The following is a 27,306-nucleotide window of genomic DNA, read 5'->3' as shown; positions in this document are numbered from 1 at the left end:
GGATATTTAGACAGAATTTCTTTTGAATTAATATCATCCCATTGCTTCTGGACCTCCGGGCCAAGAGAGAACAACTCTGCTCCCTCCTCTATACTCCCTCCTTTTAAATACTTGAAGATGTCTATCAGATCCCCTCTCAGTCATCTCCTCTCCAGGCTAATATGAACTATCCACTTGGGAAATCAATGGAGGGCCAAATTTCCATGCAACGAAAGAGAGTAGATAACATCCAGAATGTTCCAGCTATACAATTCTATTATTTTAAAAGACACTGACGTGTATTTAGCCTAATAGACATAATGATGAGAAAGCTATATCTACTGATTAGCAGCCATTATAAGCTATTTAATGTTTTAGCAAAGTATGAACTAGAAAAATAATTGCTTATTCTCAAATAAAAATTGATGAGTACCTACATAAGAACTTCTGTGAGGTCAGTTAAGAGAGTGGCGCTGGGCCACTGAGAAAGAACAGCAAGATGATAATTAATCCCCAGGTCTTTACAGGGGATGATTCCAACAGGTAGTTCTGGATTGCTCCATGTCAATAAAGGTGATTTAAAATAATATATATTAGCCATTAGCAGCCATAAGTGGGGAAAGAAGGAAATTGAAATTCATGGGTGGCTTAAGTAAATAGCTTAGTGGAAACATAAAATGCCAGCATAGTACAAGTATGCAGGAATTCTGCATCAAATAACAAAGAGAAAATAAGAGTAGACAGCAGTTCAGCAGGACTTTAAAATGCATGCTTTCAACGCAGGATCAGTCCAAAGCATCCTAAAGCATCCAAGAAAAGTGTGTATCCAACTTTTGTTTGAAGACTGCCAGTGAGGGGGAACTCATCACCTTCTTAGGCAGCCTGTTCCACTGCTGAACTACTCTGACGTGATTTTTTCCCCCTGATATCTAGCCTATATCGTTGTACTTGTAGTTTAAAGCCATTACTGCACATCCTTTCCTCTGCAGTCAATGGAAACAGCATCCTGCCCTCCTCTGACAACCTTTAAAATACTTAAAGAGGGCTATCATGTCCCCTCTCAACCTCCTTTTCTCCAACCTTTCCTCTCACCAGCTCCTTCAACCTTTCCTCTCACCAGCTTTGTAGCCCTCCTCTGGACATGCTCTTTTCGTCATTTGTGGTGCTCAAAACTGAACACAGTGCTCCAAGTGAGGTCTAACCAGAGTGGTGTAAAGTAGTAGCATCACCTTGCATGATCTGGACTATCCTTCTTTTAATACAGCCCAAAACCCCATTTGCCTTTTTAGCTATCGAGTCACACTGCTGACTCATGTTCAGTGTATGGTCTACCAAGACTCCCAGATCCTTTTCACACTACTGCTGCCAAGACGTCTCACCTATCCTATAGTGATGCATTTGATTTTTCCTACCTAAATGCAGAACTTTACATTTTTCATTATTATAATTAATTTTATTCATTTTAGCCCAGCTTTCCAGCCTGTCAAGATCATCCTGTATTCTGATTCTGTCTTCTGGTATGTTTGCTACCCCACCCAGTTTAGTATCATCTGCAAATTTAATAAGCCCCCCCCCATATTCCTTTATCCAAATCATTGATGAATGTGTTGAATAACACAGGGCCCAGGACAGATCCCTGAGGCACTCAATTGATCACTCCTCTCCAAGAAGATGACAAATTATTTACACGCACCCTGTGGGTGTGATCTGTCAACCAGTTCTCGATCCACCTAACAATAATAAGGTCCATACCTCATTTCACCAACTTGCCAATAAGAATATCATGTAGAACCTTATCAAAAGCCTTACTGAAATAAAGGTAAACAATTTCCACAGCATTCACCTGATCTAGCAAGGTAGTAACTTTCTTAAAAAAGAGATTAGGTTAGTCTGACATGACTTGTTCTTGAAAAAGCCATGTTGATTCTTAGTAATTACAGCCATCTGCTCTAGCTGCTCAAGGATCAACTGTTTGATGATTTGTTATAAATTTTTGCCGGGTATAGACATCAAGCTGATGGGTCAGTAGTTATCCAGATCCTCCTTTTCCCCCTTCTTGAAGATGGGGACAATGTTTGCCTGCCTCCTATCTTCTGGTACTTTACCTGTTCTCTAAGAATTGTAAAAAATAATGGACAGAGGCTCAGAAATGACATTTGCAAGTTCTTTTAGTACCCCTGGATGCAATTCATCTGGCCCAGAAGATTTGGTTTCATTTACAGAAACTAAGTGTTTATGGACTAATCCTACCCTAGGCTACAGCTCCCAAGACATCACATGAAATGATTTTGTCATGTTGAGCATGATTCCCCTAACAAGAGAAGACTGCAGAGAAGTAGGAATTGAGTAATTCAGCCCTCTCTTCATCACCTGTTATAATGACACTTTCTGGTCCCTGCAACGGTCCTATTTCATATTGAGCTTTAGCTTTTCTAACACTTTCCCTACAAGCATTGGTTATTTGTTTACATTCCTCCTTGGTTATAAAGTCATCCTTCCATTTCATAATTGAGTCTTTTTTATTATTCAGTTCTTTTGAAAGTTGTTTATGGAGTCATCCTGGTTTCTTTTGATTCCTCCCAGTTTTCCTTCTCAAGGGAATTGTCTATGATTATGCCTTCAATATTTCACTTTTGAGAAACTGCCAACCTTCTTGGACTTCCATTTCCTTAAGTTTTTCTAACCACGGGATTCTATCCAACTTAACTTTCAGTTTGTTAAAATTTGCACTCCAGAAGTCCAGCATGTATGTTTGACTACGTACAGCGTTTCTCTTCCCCAAGATCATAAAGTCCAAAATCACATGGTCACTATTACCAAGTGCACCTCATCAACCAGTTCTTCCCTATTGGTAAGAATCAAATCTAAACAAGCAGACCCCCTTGTTGCCCTTCCACTTTCTGGGAAATGAAGTTGTCAGCAAGACAAGAATGTATTGGACTTCTCATTTTTAGCAGAGCAGGTCTTCCAACAGATATCTGGGTAATTGAAATCTCCCATGAATGAATAGAGAGTTTATTTTCTCTGCAAAACCAATTCTTGGTCAGCCAGCAAACCTGGGCTTAATCTGCACTTACTTTGTTTATTCCATTGTCAATCCTGTTGAATTCAGAACGATTTGAACCCAGGTCTTCTTCATTACTTTCCCCCGACTTGAAACAGAAAGTGTTCTGTACTTGATTTGGGGACCTGAAAGGGGGGAGGGCAGAAGAAGTCCAGCTGGCATGTTTTATTTCTCCTCTTTTGACTGCCGGTGGACAAGCCTAGTGCAGCACAAGGCTCTTTCTTTAACAAATGCGGGGGGGGGGGGTAGCCGAGCAGCTGGTCGGCTAGCCAGCAGCAGCCTCTCAGACAACGAGGCAAATCTCTGCTGATTCTGGAACACAGTCACAAAGAGAAAAAATAAATCTGAGGAGGAAAGTTTTACAACCAGGAAGCCTTTGAAGTGGCCAATCAGGGTGTTGGAGACTCGGCAGCAAGTTAGTTTGGGGAAAAGCAGAGAACTGCACACTTTCTTATGCTGATTTTTCAAATATCGAGCATTATATCCACTCCAGGATCTTGCGGGCAAAAGGTAGGGTCACTCTGGATTAATCATGCTTGTTGCAGAGGGAAAATTTAAATGGCCCAAAATCCAAATGGAAATCGCAGGGACTGGACCTGGAATTCCAATAAAAGCTCCGTGCAGATTCAGCCCTGGTCAGCAGTAGATTTAGGACAATTAAGGAATGTTTTGCAACCCAGTGTAGGATGGGCATTAATTCATGTAAAAGTACTACTACTACTCATATTCTTGGAGCCTTTAAACAAAGATGTTGTTTATCAGTACTTGCCATATGCTCAGGGCAGTTAAAATGCATTTTAACACAGTCTTTTCCGTGACTGGTTCTTGAGCTTCCTTGGGGTATATGTTTGGCCACTGGTTTAATTGGCCTCTGGTCTGATCCACTTGGGCAGTTCTTAGGAATGTGTGGGACCAAATGGGCAGGCATACAAGCTTACTAGGGTTTTCAGAGTCTTGGCCAGGGATCCTAGACTAAACCTGCATCTGAGAACTGCAGATTATATGATTATCACATCAGTTCCACTCTTACAGCAGCGCTGCTGCTCCATGAGTAATGAGTTACAGCAGATGTTTCACAGGTAGCTGTCATTTTTAGCTGTTATAACAAAACACTAAATGTCAGTGTTCTCCAACCAATAGATACGTGAACTTATTTGCTTTATAAAATTGAAGTCTTATCCTTAACCTTCCAGTGCAAAATAAAAAGAAAAGGCAGTACAAGCAATTGATAGCATCTTTTGAAAAGTACATGACAGAAGCACTAGGAGTCAGCAATTACCTCATTACCTGCTGATAAGGTCTTCTGTGACTGAGTTTGTTTTGTTAGGTTTTATTTGATACAAATGGTACATTCACAGGCTTTGAAATGGATTTTGGTTTCAGGTAAGTCAGCAATGCTATCAGCTATTAATTAATTTAAAATAGCAGATATCGCTTGCCAATACAAATCTAACACTTGTGTGAAGCAGATACAATGAGCTGCTTTAGGGGATGTTCAGATGTGCTTCATCCCAAAGATGTCCTGGGGGAAAGTTGAGGCAACACACCAAATTTTGGGTGAGAACACTGATGGTGCTCCACTTCCAAAATTCATGGCAGGCTCTCTCTTGAGCAGAGTAGGTGAAAACAATACATTCAGCAGATCTTGTGTCTGCTGTCAGTGAGATAATAAGCCCAGATTCTCCAGGTATTTCCTAACCCAGAGCTAGGAAATGTGTGTGTGTGTGTGTGTGTACATAGTTATATATAAAAACAAGGAAAATGAACTTTTTTCCTATATAGATCAATTTATGTAAATGTAATATAATGTAAAATATGCTACTGGGAGATAACATACTTGGCGTATTTAGTCTATTGATGAGCCTAAGAAAGCAACAGAAAGTGATTAATGGGTCCCTCTGCCCTATCTATTATTTTAAATTGCATTTGGTTTCTTAAGGAAAACCAGAATAAAAGGGGGCTGTATATAGGAATGAAAAGACAGCTGTGGAAGAATAAATCATCCTTCCTCCCAGACTTCCTCTCCATCAGGGCAGCAAGGCAAAGGGAGGAGGGGAAAGCATCTACAGAAGTGTTCTGAAGGATACAGATGGACACAAAAATACTGGTCCTCTGTCTTATACATTCAAAGAGAAAAGCTTCTCTTAGCAGCTGATTATCTTTTGTTAGGTGTATCAAAGTACCTACAAATTCAGTAGCTTCCTGTAATGGCTCTGTGCTCTGCTCCCTCAACACTGTTAAGAACTGTGACATGGTTCCTTGTTTTTGAGAAAGACATAGTATAGGCATATGGCCTTTTGATGAAAATTAACATTGCAGTGTAGGAAAACTGAGAATATAACCCTGTTCAAACACCAGAGTCCACATTATCTAGCCCTAAAACATGGTCTATGACCCCACATAAAACTTGCTCTGCTAAAGCTAGACTGGAAATTCCCTTCCTGTATTTTGCAACAATCCACCAAGTATGCCACTTTTGGATTAAGCTAATCTGCACTCACAAGGCAGCAGCTAAAAACAGAGGCCTAAGTAGGGTTGCCAATCTCCAGGTGGTGGCTGGAGAACTCCCCTAATTACTGATGATCTTCAGGCAACAGATCAGTTCACCTGGAGAAAATGGACACTTTGAAAGTTGAGCTCTATGATCTTATATCACATTGAAATCCTTCACCTCTCCAAATCAGCCCTCCTCAGGATCTATGCCCAAATTCTCCAGGTATTTCCTAACCCAGAGCTAGGCCTACACCTTGAAGTACAGAACAGCAGGGGGGGATGTTAGGGACATATAGAAATATGCTATCTACAAGGCTTTAGCAGCTACCTCTTCTACTTATATAAGTACAATTCCACCTGTGGAGCAGGGTGGAAGTGAACAAAAACCGTTTTCAGATGTTTTACTCATGAACGAGAATGGCTGGCATCTGTAAATATTGGGATTATGCATGGCTCACAATGCTCCCAATAAGTACAGTCACCATATTATTACTTGCATGTGCACACAACTTTGATAGGTATGAATCAGAATGCAGGAAACTCCAGTGGTTACTTTGTTAGGGTTGGCTATGAGGGGCTATGAAATCTCTTGGAATTACACCTGATCACCAAACTACAGACACACCACACACACAAAGAGGTCTCAGATTGCTTCCTACCACCTACTGAATGCTCCGACCTGAATTGTGCCTGCAGCTTCCCCCTTTTGATGGCCTTTTATCTCAAATGCCAGGGTCAGGCATTCGGGGGCTTTACGCACCGGGATCTTTGTTGCAAATTGGTTACTGAATGAAAAATCGCCATTTAAAATAGTGGAATTCGTCGTTATGCATGCCTGCCTTTGTAGTGGAATCCAGTTGCGTTTTGTAGCGTTTCCCACAGCTTCCGGTCTCGGCAGAAATCGCTAGAAAGGAAGCGCTATTGCCAAGCTCGTCCCGCCCCTGGCCGTCAAGCAGCCAATGGGCAGCCGTTAGCATGCTCCCAAACAGCCCCTTTCCCTTTAAGAAAGGTTTTTTTAAAAAAAAAAAAAACAGACCCATTGTAACGAATCTGTGTAGATTCGTTGCAATGGAGAGACCCATCCAGCTGCCTAATGTGTTTGAGCTGTCGTTTGATCGTATGATCGTTGCCACGCTGCCTCGAGTGAAAAAAAAAAAATCCCCCCCCCTCTCATGGGCCCGATTTTCGGCTGAATGAATGTGTAAAAATTAATGGGAAAATACATCAGCAAACGGGCTTTTCAGTGGTTTGGGCTTAGTGACTAAAGGTGAAGGACTGAAGCCAGGGAAGCCTCTAAACAGAAAGAGGCTCGCTGATGCGTTTATCCCCGCTCGCTCGGAGAAAAAAAAATGGCGATCGCTTCGCCGGAAGTTTGGAGGACAGGCTCAGGAGGAGGGACTTTGAAGAAACCGCAACAATGTTAACGCATAGGTCTTTTTCGCTAGTGTTGCAGATTGGTTGCAAGAGTGTAGCGCTTTCCGGAGGGCGAATCCACTTTTTGGGATTCCCCTGAAAGCGCTACAAGGAAGCGCTTTTTGCAGATTGGTTTCAGGTGTGTGGCAGATTGTCTACGACGTCGTGCGTTATGGCAAATCAATAGCGTTTCCAATTGGCAACCATTGTGCGATTTTGAAGGCGTGCAAAAAGCCCCTCAGTTTTGGTGCTCCAATCACATGTAAAGGGACATGTACTACCTGTGATCCTCCTGGTACATAAGGTGGACTGAAATGTCAAGGACAGCAGCATAAAGGCCTATTATGCACGGCCGCTGAAACGGCGGCATGGAGAACATAGAGGAGGAAGAAGCGAAGCAAACCACTTACGCACAGGATGGAACACAATGGCGGCAAAACCCAGAGTATCCGATTATGCACACGGCTACTCTGGAGCCGCTTCTGGTTGCGCCCTGGTTCCGGGAAGCTCCACTTTCTTCTGCATCTCGCTAACGCGGCTTTTTCGGTGGCATACGTTGACTCTGCGCCCTGTTGCCACCTGCAGCGTGCATAATTGGTGATTTTAGCCGCTGCCATTCCACTCTGAATGCAGACCTTCCTCTCCGTGCATAATGGGCCAAAATGGACAGTGGGAAGAGGTACTCTATATTGAGAAGGTGCATCCAGCTGCTGTTTTACTATGGATTTCCTGACCTGATAGACCAAGCTGATTCCATCAGAGCTGGGAAATTAAGCAGGGTTGACCCTGTATTTGGGTGTCAGACCTCCAAGAAATACCAGGGTTGTGACATGGAATATCTCTTCCCTTGAAAACTCCACATGGCCACTATAAGTCAGCTGTGACTTAATGGCGCTTTCTACCATTACCACAACATTATATCTGAGGAAGTGTGTGCGCACACAAAAACTCATGCCTTGAATAAAAATGTTTTGGTCTTAAAGGTGCCACGGGACTCTAAATGTGTTTTACCATTACTGAGTTAGAACATTGGAGCCCAAGTTCCGGCTTCTTTTGTTTGGATGCATAGTCCTCAGACCAATACATTCCACAAAATCTGATGGGCTCTTTCTGTACAGAAGATTTTCTCAGGTTTGATGCTGTTGTGAAATAGGGGTTGTGCCTGATTTTTCATAATATGGTGGGGCTTCCATGCATCATCTGAGTTCTTTTCTGACTTTTCTGCCATATTTTACAAACCTACTTTGCTGTGCAGTTTGTAAAAGATCTCGGCAAAGCCAGGCTGGCAGCCCACACTGTCATGTCACTGGTGGATGTTTCTGGCAGGTTTTAAAAATAGGTTATTGTTAGGATGTCAGCTTCCAAGTATGACCTCCAGACTCCAGGGTGCCAGTCTCCAGGTAGGATGCCAGTCTCCAACTCATTTCCAGACTCCTCTGGAGAAAACTGATGTTTTGGGATGTGGACTGTGTGGCACTATACCCCAGGGAGGTCTCTGTCCTCCCTAGACTCCGCCCTCAAATTTCCACATTTTCCAACTTGGATCTGGCAACTCTACCTCCTTACCCCCACACACACTACCTGGCAACTCTAGTTTATTCACATATTGATAGACTGTTACATTGGTAATCTATTAGTAATTTTTTTGGCATAGAAAAAGAGGACCAGGACAGAGAGAACAACTGTTTGGAAGCCACCTTGTTATGCTACATCATCAGCTGTAATGACACTTGTGTTTCCAGAGGATAGGACTGTCATATGGAAAAGGTCTTTGTAAATGCAAGTGAATCAATACCTTCTTAGCTAAAAAGTAGTTTCCCAGCATTATACCAACTACTGAAAAGGCATCATCTCTTTTTAATTCTGATTTATAATTACAGTTTCTGGCAGTAAAGCTGACAGAATTTAGGGTTTTAAAATGACTGATCTGATCACTGTATGTGTTAGCTTGACGGTTCTGCAAAGTCTGCTTTGTTACAAATTTCTTTAGCCATAGATTTTTGTTGTTGTTTAAACGGAGACCTTTACTGAAAATTACATAACAAAAACAAGGAACGAGACTTTGAATCACATGAGCAGACTTACTGTCAAGACAACACAGTAATTTATCTTAAACATGTCCGTTCCAGAGGTCACACTGGAAATCCTCTAGCTAAATCATGAACCAAAATGTCCTAGCCTTGAATTTAGAGGTTACCCAGATGTACAGGGAGAATATACTGTCTCACTTAAAGATACAGGATGTTGCTTAATTCCCATAAAAATTGGAGGGAAAGATAGAACTTGGCAAAATGTGTCTTTTCACAAGTTTGAAAAACAACAGCTCTCTCTAATATGCTTCATTTTAGGTATTCTGCAAGCTCTAAATTTAATTAAATATTACAGAATACATCTGCAAAACGAATATATCCACTATTTGTTCCATTGGCCTAAGCAGACCTGCATATCCATTTAATTCAAATCAGCTGCTTAAGTCTGTGGTTCACAAATAAGAGATGTTTACAGATATAGGCAGCCACCCTAAACAGGTCTACTCAGATGTAAGACCCATTTTCAGAGAAATTTACTCACAGAAAGATGCTTTTAGGATGGCAGCTTTAGTTATACCATGGAACTAGCTTCTCCTTTAATTTTTATCCAGATTACCTGTGTTGGAAATGCAATCTGCAAGTAACTTGATAAAGTCACCCTTGAAGGGCTGTTGTTAAGCTGTGTGCTCACCAGCGACATCAAGTGGTCATTTGTGAAGATGCAGGGAATTCTGAGCCATGTGGGATTCCTTAGTTTAAGGTGGGCTCTTTCCCACTTCCTGCTTCTTCAGGAAGAGAAGCCCAGTGTGCTTTGCTGCAGTGGTCCCCAACCTGCGGGCCGCGGCCCGGCGCCGGGCCGCAAAGGCCATGGCGCCGGGCCGCGGCTCCCTCTCCCCCCCGCAGTAAAAAACTTCCCAGGCCGCAAGCTTGCGGCCCGGGAAGCTACTTACCGCGGGAGGGCGGGGAGAGGGAATCAGGGCCGGGCCGCGCCCGTGCAGGCCGCGCCCGCTCGGCCCGATCCGCGGGCGCGGCCCGATCCGTGGGTGCGGCCCGCGGGCGCGGCCGGGCGTGACCCGCGGGCGCGGCCCGCGGGTGCGGCGTGGCCGGGCGCGGCTCACGGGTGCGGCCCGCGGGTGTGGCAGGGCGCGGCTCGCGGGCGCGGCCCGATCCGCGGGTGCGGCCCGCGGGCGCGGCCGGGCGCGGCCCGATCCGCGGGTGCGGCCCGCGGGCGCGGGCCGAAGCATGGGCGTGGCCCACGCAGGCGCGGTCCCTGCGGGCGCGACCCGATACCCTGCCGGTCCCCAGCCTAATAAAGGTTGGGGACCACTACTTTGCTGAACCAAGCAGCCACCATTAGACTCAACTCTCTCCATCTGCTGATGTGTGGCATATAATCCTGCCTGCAGCCTTGCCATATGGAATTGCAATGTGCTGCTTTTGTAGCTAAACTTTTGAACTCTGCTTCAGTAAGGAGACTGAAGCAGATGAATATGACATATTTTTAAACTAGAAATATAGCCCATTTTATTACTGAATAAAATGGGTGCTAGAAGCCGGTCTTCTCTCGGCTCCGGGAGCAGGCTCACCGCAGCGAGGCAGCTCCCGGGGCCAAGAGAAGGCCGGCTCGGCCCCCCCTCCCCAAAGACAGAAACGGCTTTCTGTCAGCCCCGGGAGTAGCCTCGGCGGGCGAGGCCGCTCCCGGGACCGACAGAAGTCCGGCTCCCGCCCCCCCCATCCTCCCGAAAGACTCCAACGCATTCTGTCACTCCAGGAGCGGCCTCGTCTGGCGAGGCCGCTCCCGGGGCCGACAGAAGGCTGTTTCCCGCCCCCCTACCCTCCCGAAAGGAGACGCTTCGCGCGCCTCCCCATTGCCTCCTTGGTTCAGGATTGACACTCGGAGGAGCAAATCAGGAGCCGTGCCCGCCCTAAGTCCTCCCCCCATGGCCTTACTGCTTTATTTAGTCTGTGGTGCCCGTGGCGCCGCGGGTGGTTTTAAGATAATCTTTCCTAGTAAAGATTTATCTTAAACCTCAAAGTGGTATGAGTCTAGATCTGTGTCTCATCCACAAAGGTAACTAATAACTGCATACTTTCAAATGCTCTGTTAGACTGCAGCTCTATTTCTCTGGAGGGACTCAGGACTAGGGTTGTGCGATTCGGCCGCCGAAGCGGCCGTTCCATCCGGGCGCAGCCACGCCTGCGTGGTTGCGCCCGCTGTCACGCCGCTACCGGCACCGCCCTCCCCCCCCCGCGGCGCGGCGCTGGCTGCGTCCGGACGGAACGGCCGCTTCGGCGGCCGAATCGCACAACCCTACTCAGGACCAAGCCAGGTCCAGAAATCCTAACACCTGTTATCTCTCCAAGCAGGATATTCCAGTTTCTAATAATAAGGTACAAAATATATTGCACTCTCTACCTCTGAGGTTCTAGATTTTCAATTTGTGAGCTTCTTGTGAGTTTCAGTACTCCTTTAAAAATTAGACTACAAAAGACATAGGACCATTCAGGCATCTCATTTAGCAACAGCAAAAAGTAACAACATGCAAAAATTTAGGCTTACACGTACACCTCATATCTTGTTCCTCACCCTTTCTTTCTTGCATGGAGAATTGTGGTTTAAAAGTAATTCTTGTTACCCACGATGACTGTAGGCACACATGTTAACTAGAGTTAGTTTTCCCATCATTAATCAGGATCCTAAATCAGAACTATTTGCTGAGAGGAGCAGGAACTAGGAAGCATAGACCAGGCCATGGGAAGTCTGCTTTATGTAGTAAAGAGATGCTGATAATAGGCCATTGTTGTCCCCTACATTTTGACTCAATCTCCTTATTACACCAAATAGTAGTTATGATAGAAAGTATTCCTGAGAATATGCAAAATAAAGCCATTCTTAATTTGATTTAGAATACCTTCATTGTACTATTAGGCTACGTCAAACAAGTCACACAAAAGCTCAAATCCTTCTTGACAATCTTAATATCAGAATTTATGTTTCATTTAAATTTAAAACTATCATTAGATAAATTCATTGTCTGGACAAATGTCCAGTTTTTCAGAGAGAATGCTATGGGGAATTTCTAAAGCAACCAAATTTCATTTCCAATGCTTATTTTAAAAGAATCAAAGTTTTGCACAGATTTTTGTTGTTGTTGTTGTTTTCACTTAGTGATGAAGCACCATTAACTTGTGCTTTGGATTCAATGCCATGAGGTAAGTTTTGTGTGAGCAAGAAGAACACGGAAATCACTAAGGCAGGAATAAAAATAACAAAGAAGATTTATTTATGTACATACAGGTTGTTTAAAAGAACAGTTCAGCAGCACAGGTCTCAGACAATCACAGCAGAAGCTTGACTGAGCCATTTTTTATAACTTCACAGTGTAATCTGAATTCCTTTTAACCCTTGCTGTTATCCTGCTTACTGGCCACCAGATCAGATCCTTTCACATGTACACAAAAGATCCTACTCATCCTACCCTGCCCTTTCCCAAAATTCAGACTAAATAGCTGCAAATCTGTTTGTCGCCAGAAATTGGCTTCATGGGTACGCTGTCGTCTCCCACCAGTAAAACCGCTCAGCCACATTACCAGACAGAACTATCCTTTAAACTGCCTGATTGCTGCTGAGGCAGACGCAAAATAACTGCCCCTCCCCTCCCCCACAGGGATTGGATATTGGAGCAGTGTCCCCCATAGGCTCAGGAGCAAAACAGCTGGTTGGCAGGGGCAGGATAGACTCCTGTCTATCACATGGACCCAAATTTCCTTTGGCACAGGGCTGAAAACCAGCATTTATCAGAGCAGCTTGGTGCTTAATGACAAATCCCACAAAGAATTAAAATGGAAAGGAAATTTGTTTTCAAGCTTCTAAAGGGATTAAGATAAATAGCATGAAAATATTTAAAGCCAAAAAAAATGTCCTGAAAGAACTTTTATAATATAAAGGATTAACTGCATAGCATGAGGAAATACTTCAGTAACTCCAGCCAGCATCACAGATGAACACATAGTGTTGTAAAACCAGAAGTAGTTTGAATTTAAGACTATGGTTGTCTCTTTTTTGTTTCTGAAAGTCTGCCTTTCTCTAAAAACTGGACATTGTTGTGCCATTCATGACCTTATTTCTAAAGAAACAAAATCTGTTCTTTAAACAATCTCATTGATGGTTTGGGCTTGATTTATTTATCACACCATAGCACTATATGCCAGCACCTGTTTGTACCAGCTATTAGTCAAGGTGACACAGGAAGCACTAACAGGGCCAATGTCATTAGAATATTATTAATGCAGAAGTTAATAGCATTGTAGGTTAACTTTATGACCAATTAATCATGCAGCCGAATTTCCACCAGAGGCATAGTGCTATACATGTCCATTCAAATTCCTAGTGCTTCCTTCAAATGACTGCCTTTAAGTTTTACTATAAATCAATAAACTGTTGAGTTAAAATGAAACCAACAGGTTTAGGGGCAATGGTTTAATGTTCCGAAGCAGGGGCTGTACAGGGTGAGAACTCTCTTACCTCCATGGGAAACGCTTTAAAATTAACTGTGTGTTCAGAGCCACGCTGGTTTTCTCTACCCCAGTGAAATCGAACATCATGCAGTTCAAATTCATGTCCCCGAGGTAATGGTCCTCCAACTAGCACTGCAAAAGAAAACAAATTGCAGCAAGTGACAGTAATTTTGTGAAAACTTTCTCAATGAACAACAACACAATGTTTCCTCTTAAAGGAGCTTTCCGCAGTGATGGGCTTGGGTGGTATTCCTGTTGCTAGTCTGACTGAGAAAAAGCACTGACACCCAGGCTCTCACAGGTATGTGGGACACATACCTGCTCCAGAACGCTTTAATCCATCTCCCTCCCTCTCTCTCACACACACACACAAACACGTACACAAGGAATCCTCCCCCTTCCCTCTTTACCTCTTCTCCCAGGAGGGCCCCAGCCTCCTCCAGCCTGGAAGGCAGCACTTGAGCCTATGCTAGTGTTGTGTCCTGTGCACCAGCCCCTGGAGGCCTGAAGGGTAGCTGCCCCACCCCCGGGAGCCATGTGGCCTCCACCCTGGCCCCCAGAGGCCAACCCACCACCCAGACTCCTTGCTCCCCTCTCCTTCCTTCTCCTCACCTTCAGAGCAATATTAGCTCACTCGGCCTCCACGCTGCCTCACAATGTCCCCAGGCTGGGTGGGGTGGCATTGGCCTGCCTGGCTGCCGTGCTGCCCTGCCTGGCTGCCGTGCTGCTCCGCCTGGCCACTGCACTGCCCTATGACTTCCCAGGTCGCCCCAGGCAGCTTAGTGGTAGCCCAGCCTCCTCCCACAATGGCATACACTGTCCCAGGTGGCTGCCTGCCGTGGCGAACCCACAGCTGCCCTAGTCTCTCCTGGCACACTCCCTGGGGTGGGGCTAGGGATGTCCAGTGGTAATGAGGCTTCCACTTAGCACTTAGCACTGTCAGCGCTGTCTGACATGGTGTCTCCGAAGCTCGCAGGGCCTTTTTCGGGTGTGGGGGAGGCATTGGGGCTTTCCGCACCAGGATCCTTGTAGCAAATTGTTTGCTGAACGAAAAATCGCCATTTAAAATAGTGGAATTCGTCGTTATGCATACCTGACTTTGTAGTGGAATCCAGTTGCGTTTCCATCGTTTCCCACAGGCTTCCGGTCTCAGCAAAAATCGCTAGAAAGGAAGCGCTATTGCCAAGCTCGTCCCGCCCCTGGCCGTCAAGCAGCCAATGGGTGGCCGTTAGCATGCTCTCAAATAGCCCCTTTCCCTTTAAGAAAAGTTTTTTAAAAAAAACCACACCCGTTGCAACGAATATGCGTTGATTCGTTGCAACGGAGAGACCCATCCAGCTGGCAGGTGTGTTTGAGCTGCCGTTTCATCATTGCCATGCTCCCCCCGAGTGAAAAGAAAATCCCCCCCCCTCACGGGTGCAATTTTCGGCCGAAAACAGTGTGAAAAATAAAGGGAAAATACATCAGCAAACGGGCTTCTCTGTGCTTAGTGACTAAACAGCTCTGGGGAGGGACTGAAGCCGGGGAAGCCTCTAAACGGCTTTAGATCTAAAAGATCTAAAGTTGATCTCTGCTCGCTCGGAGAAAAAAAAATGGCGATCGCTTCGCCGGAAGATCAGAGGAGAGAGCTAGGGGGAGGGACTTTGTAGAAACCACAACAATGGTAACGCACAGAACTTTCCCGCTAGTGTTGCAGATTGGTTGCAGGAGTGTAGTGCTTTCCGGAGGGTGAATCCACTTTTGGGGATTTCCCTGAAAGCGCTACAAGGAAGCGCTTTTTGCGGATCGGTTTCAGGTGTGTGGCAGATTGTCAACGACGTTGTGCATAATGGCAAAACTGTAGCGTTTTCAATTGGCAACCATTGTGCGATTTTGAAGGAGTGCGGAAAGCCCCATTGAATTCCCTCCCCTGCCCTGAAAAGGCCCAGCGAGCCTAGGAGCCACTGTAGCAGGCCTTTTCCACTTTCTCTCTCCTCTCTCTCTTTCTACCTCTCCCCTTCTATCTCTCTCTCTCTGTCTTTCTCTCTTTCTATCCCTCTCTTTCTTTACCTTTCTCTTTATTTCTATCACTCTTTTTTCTTATTCTCTATCTGTCTTTTTCTCTTTTTCTCTTTCGCTATTTGTTTATTTCTCTCCCTCTCTTCTTTCTATTTTCTACTTTCTATTTTATTCTCTTTCTCTGTCATTTTTCTCTTGTCTCTCTTTCTCTCCATAATTGTCTCTCTGTTCTTCTTTCTATCTCTCTCTCTTCCTTACTTTCTTTCCATCTGTCACTCTCTTTTCTCTCTTTCCTTATCTCTCTCTCTTTCTTTCTCTTTTTCTCTCCTCTTTCTGTCTCTCTTTCTTTATCACTCTCCTTATTTCTACCTCTCTCTCTTTCCTGTATTTTACACCCTCCCCCCGTACTAGCGCCTATTGGATTGACAGCTACAATAGACTTTAATTCTAGTAATTATATAATAATAAAACAATATTCTAGTAACATTTTTTAAAGATCCAAATGTACTCACACATTCAGCAGCCACGTAGACTTTACTGCAAATTATTCCAAAATTTTGTAGCAAAGTAGAAAGATCAGAGAAAAGTTGGGAGAACCCAGGAGACACATCAACTCACTCCAGCTTTCTTCCTGCCAAGGGCTGGCAACCTTAGGGAGGGTTTCTTAATGAACAAACTTGCACCAGATGCTTTTTTACTTAGAAACAAATCCCACTGATTTCAGTTGGGTTTACAGTCAGGCAACTGCATAGAATTGCAACCTTAGCTGATTTTGTTCTATGGATTCAAACTTATTTCCAGGGTAGGGTTTTTTCTTCTTCTTTCCAATGTATCTTGCTATATTCTTTTATATTCCTATTTTTTTTATTTTTTATATATAAGATAGAACAAGAGCCTCTTGTGGCGCAGGGTGGTAAGGCAGCTGATATGCTGTCTGAAGCTCTGCCCATGAGACTGGGAGTTCGATCCCAGCAGCCAGCTCAAGGTTGACTCACCCTTCCATCCTTCCAAGGTCAGTAAAATGAGTACCCAGCTTCCTGGGAGGTAAAATTGTAATGACTGGGGAAGGGAATGGCAAACCACCCTGTATTAAGTCTGCCAAGAAACTGCTAGAGGGTATCACCCCAAAGGTCAGACATGACTCGGTGCTTGCACAGGGGATACCTTTACCTTTACCTTTACCTTTACAAGATAGAACAACTTATTATAATGGAAGATAAAAGTTGTTATGTATTTCTCTTAGGTATGCATAGCCATACCATGGGCTCTTAGCTTTTTGTTTCTTTTAAAGCCTGTGATATATAACAGATACTGTGAGGCTAAATATGATGGAAAACATCTATATTTACATTTTGTTATCTATGTTGCTCTTATTTTTCTTAAGCAGCTATCTTTTTATAAGATACCACTGGTTGTGCCTATAACCTGCAGAATGCCCTATGTTCTTAGAGCTCATAATATGCATTGTTAAGATTCAAAGTAGCAATATATTGTATTTGCCAAGTATTAACAACTTGAAAAACATTAGTACAAGCATTCTGTGGGTTCCAGAGCATTAGATTTTTTTTTCTTTCTTTAGTTCAGAATTGAGCCTTCAGGATACCACCGTGTTTAAATGGGGGGGGGGGGGAAGTAAATGAAGTTATCCTAATTTTTATTTTGATTGAAATCTCAGGATCATTCTGAAGTGATTATGTAAGAAACTAATGATATAGATTACATTTTATCATTCACTGGCTTAGTTTCCTTATATTTGCTAAGATTTTAAAATTCTCCAATAACTGAATTCACAAAAGAAAGAACAAAGTGTAATTTCAACAAAAAGCCAACACAAATAACAGTATTTTTCACCACAAATTAGCCTTTGCTCAACTTTTTAAAGTAATAAATGTGAATATTGCCAAGAGTTCAGTCTAGTACACATGAGGTGATTTTCTTGCCAGTATGAAAATACCATGGTGACATAGGCCTAACTGATACAGATTGCAATGAGATATACTGAATGGATGGGACAGAGGAGAGAAAGTAAACATAATGATCCCTTGGCAGATTCTTGTAGCCATTCCGCACTCGTCCAAAATAGCACAATGGTTACAAATTGAAATCGCTACTGTTTTGCTGTTATGCACAACGTCGTTGACAATCTGCAACACTCCTGAAACCGATCCGCAAAAAGCGCTTCGTTGTAGCATTTTCAGGGAAATCCCAAAAAGTGTATTCACCCTCCGGAAAGCGCTACACTCTTGCAACCAATCTGCAACACTAGCGGGAAAGTTCTGTGCGTTACCATTGTTGCGGTTTCTGCAAAGTCCCTCCCCCTAGCTCTCTCCTCTGATCTTCTGGCGAAGCGATTGCCATTTTTTTTCTCCGAGTGAGTGGAGGTCAACGCACCGGCGAGCCTTCGTTTACCCAGCGAGGCTTCCCTGGCTGCAGAGCTGTTTTAAGTCACCAAGCATGAAACAACACACAGCCCTGTTTGCTGGTTTATTTTCCCTTTATTTTTCACTGTATTTTCGGCCGAAAATCGCGCCCATGCTGGGGGGGGGGGTTAATTTTTTTTTCACTCAGGGGGAGTGTGGCATCGATGAAACTGCAGCTCAAACACCACCTGCTACCTAGATGGGTCTCTCCGTTGCAATGAATCAACGCAGATTCGTTTCAACGTGTTTCTTTTTAACTTCCTTAAAGGGAAAGGGGCTTTTTGGGATCATGATAACGGCCGCCCATTGGCTGCTTGATGGCCAGGGGCGGGATGAGCTCGGCAATATCGCTTCCTGGCTATCGATTTTTGCCGAGACCGGAAACCTGTGGGAAACGATAGAAACGCAACTAGATTCCACTACAAAGCCAGGTATGCATAACGACGAATTCCACAATTTAAAATGGCGTTTTTTCATCCTGCAACCAATTTGCCACATAGATCCTGGTGCGGAATAGCCCTTGGTTTAAAGGGATTCTGCTGCTAAAGCCTACAATGGGGAAGAGGTAAAGAGAATCCTTAAGCTGACTTCTCCAAATATAGGATTTGATCATGTGGCTGTAGTAAAGAGTGGATGATGAAGGCTTCTCAATACCAACAAGTAATTTATGAATTAGAATTGTACTTAGAATACAGAGAGGTGAGTTACTTGGCAGATACAGGAATCAGGCTAGGATGATAGAAGCTTCCTCTAGCCTAGTGATGAATGATCTCTTTGATCCTGTGGCATTTGCTATCTATCTTGGGAGGCTTTCTATCATCCTCCATGATAGAGAAGGCAAATGTCCCAGAGCAGGAAAAGATCTAATAGTTTAAACTCTTCTTTAAACACTTCTCATGGGGGGAGTTTAATTATGAATAAGTTGTGGCAGAGCCACAATCTTCCCCATGTAAATTGGGACTATGAACTGTGGCATAGATTTGGTCTCAACAAGTGAACTAAAGATTGCTGCTTTTCTATGTGGAAGTGAACACCTATGAAAGCCTTGGCACCTAAGCCATTTACGGTAGATAAATTCTAGGGTATATTATGCATGGCCCAAAAGACACCTTTTTTATTATTTCTGTATGTGGCACCATTTTCACTATGGAAAACCCACCGTAGTATTTTTCATTCTGCACAGTCCTCCACCCCAGTGGTCCGCAACCTTTCGGCTGCCACGGACCGCTGCTCCGGAGAGTGGGAAGAGGGAGGCCCAGGGGCCCACGCACGCGCGGCAGCCCCAGCGCGAACACGGGTGCGCGGACTGCTGCACACGCGCATTTGCGCCTGGCAGGGGCACAAACACGCGTGCGCGGCAGTCCGCGCGTGCGCGTTTGCACCACCGCCATGCCGGTGGCCGCGGCTTCGCCTCCTGGCCCCTCCGGGCCACCAGCAAATCGGCCGCCAAAGCGGTCGACTAGCTTGCGGCTCGGCAAGCTTCTCTTCCCTCCCCCGCCCAAAACAAGAAGCTTGCCGGTCTGCAAGCTAATCGGCCGCTTCGACAGCCGATTTGCTCGCGGCCTGGCGAGCTTCTTGCTTCGGGCGGGGGAGGGAGGAAGCCATGGCCCGGTGCCAAGGCCTTCGCAGCCCGGCACCAGGCAGGTTGGGGACCACTGCTCCACCCCATAGCAGTGACTGCATCTTTTCAGCGCAGTATTTACTAGCTTTACAATGGCTTTTTCTTTTCCAATGATACCGAGGATGCCCTTTTTCTCATGCATAATCATCAGTGTGGTTTTGGTCTCCTTCCCTGTGCCCTGTGATAGCTCCTTTTCTGCTCGTGGTACCTCATCCACCAATGGGAGCCTGAGGCACATGCTGCTGATTCTCTGCCAGCAGTGGGTTGTCTTCACTATAGGGAAGTGGAGCCTTTGGTTGTGTGGAATCACATGGACTACAAAACTGTAGCTTCTCTGTAGAACTGTAGCACACAAGTAATTATGTGCAGCAGCTACCTCTTAGCAGCAAACAAGATGGGGAAGGCTGTCATTTGATAGTTTATCTAGTGAAGCAGAAGGGTCTTCCCTGTGCCACTTTGTGTGAGCTCTGTGGCTGTCTGAAATGCAGGTTTCCTCTTACATGAAAATGAGGAAGCACAGTTTTCTCAGCCTATGGGCAGAGGCTCCCATTTTGGATTGGCTCCCCAGTGATTTAAAAAACTTGGGGGAAAGTTGTGATAGGGGCTTTCAGTTTGCATGAGAACCTGTGGTCTGCTGTGGTTCATCCTGCCCATTCTCTACAAAGAACAGTATACCACAGAGGGGCAAGGTGGTAGTGTTGGCATTCAAAAGCCAGTGTACTCCCATGGAAATTTCTTGTTGAAGTATCCATGTCCATGAACTACAATTCCCATGAGGCCTGCCAGCAGCGTGCCAAAGTAGCAGTCGGGTGACACTGCAGCTGGCCATGGACTTCCACTGAGTGTCTAGCACAACATAGGAAGTTCCCCCTCCCACTTGGAGAGTTACCGATGTAACTGTTTCAAATGCATAATCACTGCAAAACAACAACAATGCAGTATCAGAGCACATGCATAAACAGGAACATTTTTAAAGGAGAATTTAAAATGGTTGGCAAACTGACTGCTGTGAAAACCAGTACATGAATAACAGCCTTAGGAATCAACCAGCAGGAGTCATTGAGGGGAGTGATGCTTGATTATGTGGGCCTGATAGATCCCCACAGTAGAACAAACAAACAAATGAAAAGCAGGAAGGTAAAAATTGAGAGCAGGTTGAATATTCCAGAACTTTCCCATTATTTCTGATGATCTAATATCTAATGGATAAGAAATTGAACTTTGACTGCAATGTAGGTTTTAGTTCAGCATTTTATTTTAAATTCTTTATAGTTCATGTGCTATACTTTAAAAGAGTAAAAATAAAACCCAACCCAAGATTTCAGGAAAGTAATGGACAAAAATCTAAATAGAATATCAATGCAATCTGTAAAGGAAACAGTAACACGTAATGAAGGGGGAAAGGAAAGCCAAGCATTACACTGTGTTTCTAGAAGTCTGAATATATTAACTTTTCTCCCAACTTCAGTGTTTGTTTCTTTGAGCCTGCATTAATAATATAATTTGTTCAGTGGGAAAACTAGTGTGAAACATTTGGATAAAAGATGTTGAGGTTTCTGGTCTTTATTACTTCCTGCCGAGGAGATTTTTCATAGTCTGAGGCAAAATGCCAATTTGCCTTGGATCCTGTGTATAAAAGCATTACCCCTTGAGGCAGACAGTCTCATTGCTTCTTCACATTTCTTTTTTCCTTAGATAAAATCCCTCAGTGGAAAAATGCCAAACTGAATAAAGAAGAGTCTGATGGCACCTTGAAGACTAACAAATTTATTGCAGCAGGAGTTTCTATACACAAAGGCTTACTTCATTGTGTGTTCATACTGCAATGAATCAGATAGGCTTTAAGATGCTAGAGCTTCTATTTTGTAGGCCACTAATATGAATACCTTTTAGAACGTAGATAATATATCTGTCCAATGCCTTCTGTTTGCAGAATATGCACATTTCCAGTTGCTGCTACTGAGATAGCAGTTTTGTATGAATGAACAGTGCTAATGAGACAGGTATAATAAGAATTTCAGTGTAGAATATGCCTCAAACTGAAAGACCACAAGACACTAACAGCAAAGTAATATCAAGGTAAAGGTATCCCTTGTGCAAGCACCGGGTCATGTTATGCCAAAACATTATCAATTGACTTTATATTTTATGGCCACATCATAAAAAGGTAAAGGTAAAGGTATCCCCTGTGCAAGCACTGGGTCATGTCTGACCCTTGGAGTGACGCCCTCTAGCGTTTTCTTGGCAGACTCAATACGGGGTGGTTTGCCAGTGCCTTCCTCAGTCATTACCGTTTACCCCCCAGCAAGCTGGGTACTCATTTTACCGACCTCGGAAGGACGGAAGGCTGAGTCAACCTTGAGCCGGCTGCTGGGATTGAACCAGTCTCATTGGCAGACAGGTTCAGACATCATTTCTGCTGCCTTACCACTCTGCGCCACAAGAGGCAAAGTAATATAGTGATTGTCAATTTAAATATCATTATTTTCCCAATACTGTAGTACTAGGGGCCACTTCAGACTTTCTCCAGATGAGGTAGAAAAAGAAGAATAAGTGACTCATGCTTTATCTCCTGTGCTTCTGGGTCACTTCCAAAAACAGACAATATATACAAACCCACGAAAAGATGTGTATTCTACCCCTCTATCAACAGAGCATGACACTTTTCCATGGAGATATGTGTCTCTTCTCTTTATATCTGCCTGTGAAGGGGAAGGATGTGTAAGTCACTCACACCTCATCTCTTGTGGCTTCTGAAGAAGCAGTGCACCAAACCTTTGTCCAAACCTGAGCTGCAAGTTCATTGTATGGGATCTATCCACTGATAGATTTTCATCCTCAAAATATGCTGCTAGCCAGCTGGCTACATGCATAGTGGAAATTTTCTATTTTTTCCTCCAGCTGCTACATTGAATTTAGCAATAAAAGGCTGAATATATGTTAAATATTCTACTAGATTCTGAGTACTGGTGTCCTCTATAGTAAGATCCAGAATTTTCTTTTGGTAGGGAAACACACCAAAAAAAGTCAGCTCTATAGTATTCTGAGCACATGAGAGAAAATAAAAGTCCAATAACACCTTTAAGGCCAACAAAGATTTATTAAACTCTTTGAATAGATCTATGTTGTTCATAAAGGTGCTATTGGACTCATATTTTGTTATGCTGCTTCAGACCAACATCGCTACCCACTTGAAACTATCCACATAAAAGGAAGTCAGAATATGAAGGTAACACCTAGGGCTTTATCCATCCTGTACAAGACAGTCTCTGTCACAAGGCCACTGTTGTGCACCAATTCTAGTATTACATTTACCTCATTCATGAACGGAAAATTCATGGTTCCTTCCTTCCTACATGATTAATTACTTTTGTAATGCACAAAACATGTATATATTTATTTTTGTTTATATTTGCTTTTATTAACTGCCACTCCCAGACCCTGCCGGCTTGTGGCGGTTTACAATAAAAAAAACATAAAACACCATAAAAATACAACAATATTGGCAGCAAAATCTAACTATGTCCTTCCTCGCCCACGCATTCACACCTGATGACAACTATCTACCACCACCCTTGGGAGAGGTATCTCCCAGATGTTTGGCATGTGAGGGTCTATACTGGGCCTATACCTGGCCTGGCTTCAATCAAATGCCTGCTGGAAGAGCTCCATCTTACAGGCCCTGTGGAACTGTAGTAGTTTCATCAGGGCCCTCAGGTCTTCCAGGAGCTCATTTCACCAGGACTTCACCAGATCAGGGCCAGGACTTCACCAGATCAGGGCCATGGTTGAGGCCAGGTATACCTACCAGGAACTGGGGACAATCAGCAAACGCAAACCCTCAGAGCAGAGAGCCCTATGGGAGGCATAAGGAGACAAGCAGTCCCTCAGATACGCAGGACCCAGGCCACAAATGGCCTTAAAGGTCAAAAACAGAACCTTGAACCTGATCCAGAAGCTAATTGGTAACCAATGCAGCTGCCTCAGTAGAGGGTGGATATGGGCCCTCCAAGATGATCACATGAGGACCCTAGCAGCTGCATTTTGCACCAACTGCAATTTCTGGGTCAGAAACAAGGGAAGACCCACATAGAGTGAATTACAAAAGTTTAACCTGGAAGTGACCATTGCATGGATCACTGTGGCCAAGTGTTCTGGGGACAGGTAGGGCGCTAGTAGCCTAGCTTGGCACAGTTGGTAAAACACCACTTGAGCTACCTTCATGATCTGTTCCTCTATAGATAAGGAGGCATCAAAGATCACTCCCAAATTGCTAGCGGTGGTACAGCTGTAAGCTGCACCCTATCCAGGAATGGGAGGCATGCTTCCTGATGCTGCCCCTTCCTACCCAGCCACCAGACCTCCATCTTGGAGGTGCTGACTTTCAAGCGACTCTGCCTGAGCCATCCAGACACTACTTCCAAACAACTGGCAAATGTTTCTGGTGGGGAGTCTGGCTGGCCGTCCATCAGGAGAAAAAGCTGGGTGTCGTCTGCATACTGGTAACTACCCAGCCCAAAACCTCAGACCAGCTGTGCCAGAGGGTGCATATAGATGTTAAAAAGCATGGGGGAAAGTATCACCCCCTGCAGCACCATACAGGGGAGAGCAAAGGGGCCAGACAACTCTTTCCTCACTGCCATCCTCTGTGTCCAGTTATGGAGAAAGAAGATCAGCCACTGCAGGCTGATCTCCACCCCAGCAAAGCGGTGGACTAACAACTCATGATCGACCATGTCAAATGCAGCTGACAGACCTAAGACCACGAGGATAGCCAAATCGCCCCAATCTAGCCAGTGCCAGAGATAATCTGTCAAGGTGACCAGAACTATCTCCACCCGTGTCCAGGACAGAAGCCCAACTGGTATGGGACAAGGACCGAAGTTTTCTCCAAGAATGCCAGGAGCTGATCTTTCCACTGTATTCCTTAACTAATGTTTGAGGTAGGAGCTCCACAGGAGGCCTGTGCACAAGGAAGTCTATCCATATGACCTGATCTGAACACATGAACTGCTAATCTGCTGCTGGGCCTAATTCAAAGTGTGGATTTTTATCTTTAATGCTACAAACTGCCAAAGGCCATCTTATCTTTGTGCCCTACCTCTCAAGGTAAGGTGGGTGATGACAAACGACAGAACTTGTCCAATGGCAGGTCCTGTCTGTGGAATTCTGATTGAAAGTGCACCTGAGACCTATGCGACTGTCAACAATTTTATTTGCTTGAGTTTTAAGCTGAGCTTCTTCCTGATCATTTTATTGTTGGTTTTACAGCCTATGTTGTTTTATATATAGCTGTTTTTAATTGGCTGGTCCTGCTTTTTGATGATACTTATCTTGTGCTGTCTACTCTGATAGCAGCTCTCCAGGGTCTCTGGCAGAGAAAGGTAATTTCCAGTACCTGAAATGTTAGGAATGCAACCTGACACTTCCTAATCACCAACCATATTTCCCACCAACTGTATGCTCCACCGTTGAAACCCTAGCCTGACCTCCTTTTTTCCACCACCCCTTCAAGAGAAATAATCATAGAATCAGGGTGATTTATATTTGAGTATTGAAGGTCTAAGTTGGAAACATGTAAACACATGAATATTGGATTGAGTACAACATCTGCCTAAATTCTAAGAGGGGGAAGTGTCCATATATGGATAACTGATATAGAGAGGTCAGCATGTTTTGTAAACAGGGAAGAGACTGGAATACCTGAAATGATATAAATGGTGCCAATTTGCCCTCATCTAGCTGGAACTTAAATGGAAGATGCACATTTTTAAAGGTTTTTAATGTTTTAATGTTAATTATTTGTATGATTGTATTATCATTGATGGACACTGCCTAGAGCCTGCAAGGGAGGGTGGTATAAAGATTAATTAAATAAATAATAAGTCTGAGAGATATTCTGGCTATTATATGAGAATGATTTTGACTACTCTAAATACTGTATTTCAAATACAACTAATGGTAGTGCTGCTACTACTGCTAATATTGTGATGATGATAATGTGATTGTCTAAACACATTCTTTTAAAATCCCATAAATAGTGGGAAAGCATACCTGATTTGGATTTTAAGAGGATCTGGACTGAGTGACCATCGTTGATGACTTCACAGTCACGGCATACAACGTAGTTTGGTGATAAACGTACTTCTAGCAGTTTAGAGTCATATTTGGCTTCTCTTGAATTCAGGTTAATAGGAGACTGGTATTCTCCATTAGCATCAGGAAAGACTAATCCCCACTCAACTCCTGAAAAAGAAATCAAATCATATTGGGATGAACTGAACAACAAAGATATTTCTATATCCTCACACATTATTGGTTGGAATGGTGATTTAGACCAATCACCACACAGGTAAAAGTTCCTAGAAAGTTCTAAAAAAATTCACTCAAATCATTCTGGTCCTTCCAGCATGAAGTGAAGCAAAGCTTACATACACCTTGTCAGAAATACTTGTATACCAGGGAATACATTTGATATATGAATTCTCATTCCCTTCAAGCAAATTACCCATTCTATGGAAACACATAACCTCGTATTCTCCAGCCAACCGAAATTGAAGTGAAAATTTCTTTTCAGCCATGATCGTGTCAACCTATTGGCACCCAGGTGTTTTTTATTATTTTTTTCAGGAGAAACAGCCCTCTTTCACCATGTTTCACATGCAATTGTTAAAGCAAGGCTGTCATATCAAACATGAGCCTGAGCCATACTCATAGCTTTAGCTATGTTGGATTAGAAAGAGAGGGGGAGAGAGATTAGAAATCCCTTTAATTTGCCATGGTCTGTGTTCACTGGACAGTGAAAGGGCAACAAAAGCCATTCATTTGTGTGTATGTGTGTGTGCATGCAGATGGTAGCACTGTCAGGTTCTCAGAGCAACAGTGTTTGAGTTTCAAATACTGCAAGGGAATGTGTCAGTTATTTGCACAAAACCCACTGTTTGCCTTACCTTTTGAAAAAAAGGACTAAATAGGAATCCGTTCTATAGCTTTCAGATTTTTTTTTTACCTCAATACAAAACATGCACATTGTGAACCAGAGGCCAGCATAAATAGGATCAAAGTTGATATGCTCAAATGACACCTGATACAGTAGTATCAAAATGCATTGATGGCTAGAATAAATGTATCCTTTACCTTCACACAACTTTCTCCGTCTCACACAAAGAAATGTCTCCCTCCTTCAGACCAGCTAGCAGCTCACAGACTCTTACCTTCCTCATAGCCCCACTCCACAGTCTCCTCTTTCTCAGGCAAGGGCTCAGATTCCTCAATGTAGCTCTTGTCAGCCATTAGCAAGCACTCAGCAGTTACTCTGTCCCTCTGAGTGCTCTGGGTCCCTCTGTGAGGCAGCTTTGCGGAAGTCTGTCCTCCTCAGACAGGCTCTGTGTATGTGTGTGTGTATGAGACACACACACAGAGAGAGAGAGAGAGAGAGAGGTGCAGAGAGTTGCTTTGCAGAGCAGCTGAGCTTGTGACTGGGTATAACAAACATATACCCGAACCAAGTGGATTGTACGTTTTGTAAGAAGACAACAGGCATGCATTTTTTGCCGTATGTGACTTGTTTCTAGTTGTGGTCTGAAATGGGATATTATTAACCAGGGTGAGACAGAATATGATAAAAACAGAACCAGACACTGCAGACAGAAAAATAGGCTGCAATGAAAAAAATTAGATGTTTCAGGAGAAGGTACTAAAACTAGTATGCCCAACCGGATGGGATGTGCATGTCCTAAGACTTGATTTACATAACCATATTTTAAATAA

At 43.9% G+C, this 27,306-nt stretch overlaps 1 protein-coding gene across 3 annotated transcripts in view; it reads right to left on the bottom strand.

Annotated features, from left to right (window-relative positions):
• The window catches only part of CA8 (carbonic anhydrase 8), a 58,085-nt gene extending 31,083 nt beyond the window's left edge, over nucleotides 1-27,002 (bottom strand). The window contains exons 1-3 of one of the 3 annotated variants that reach the window (XR_013234126.1): nucleotides 26,751-27,002; nucleotides 25,591-25,782; nucleotides 13,505-13,629 (exon numbers count right to left, since the gene is read on the bottom strand). Coding sequence is in view for 2 of the 3 variants with exons in the window: in XM_077352331.1 (XP_077208446.1) it covers nucleotides 13,505-13,629; nucleotides 25,591-25,782; nucleotides 26,751-26,829 (396 nt within the window). In the remaining variant the exon portion in view is untranslated. The remainder of the gene's footprint in view (nucleotides 1-13,504; nucleotides 13,630-25,590; nucleotides 25,783-26,750) is intronic. The other 2 variants (XM_077352331.1, XM_077352330.1) reach the window with 2 other exon arrangements.
• Between the last annotated feature and the right edge of the window lie 304 nt (nucleotides 27,003-27,306).

Source organism: Paroedura picta, chromosome 9 (assembly GCF_049243985.1).
Source record: "Paroedura picta isolate Pp20150507F chromosome 9, Ppicta_v3.0, whole genome shotgun sequence".
In the NCBI taxonomy this organism is placed as follows: Eukaryota; Metazoa; Chordata; class Lepidosauria; order Squamata; family Gekkonidae; genus Paroedura; species Paroedura picta.
This window is presented reverse-complemented; position numbering and strand designations above follow the sequence as displayed.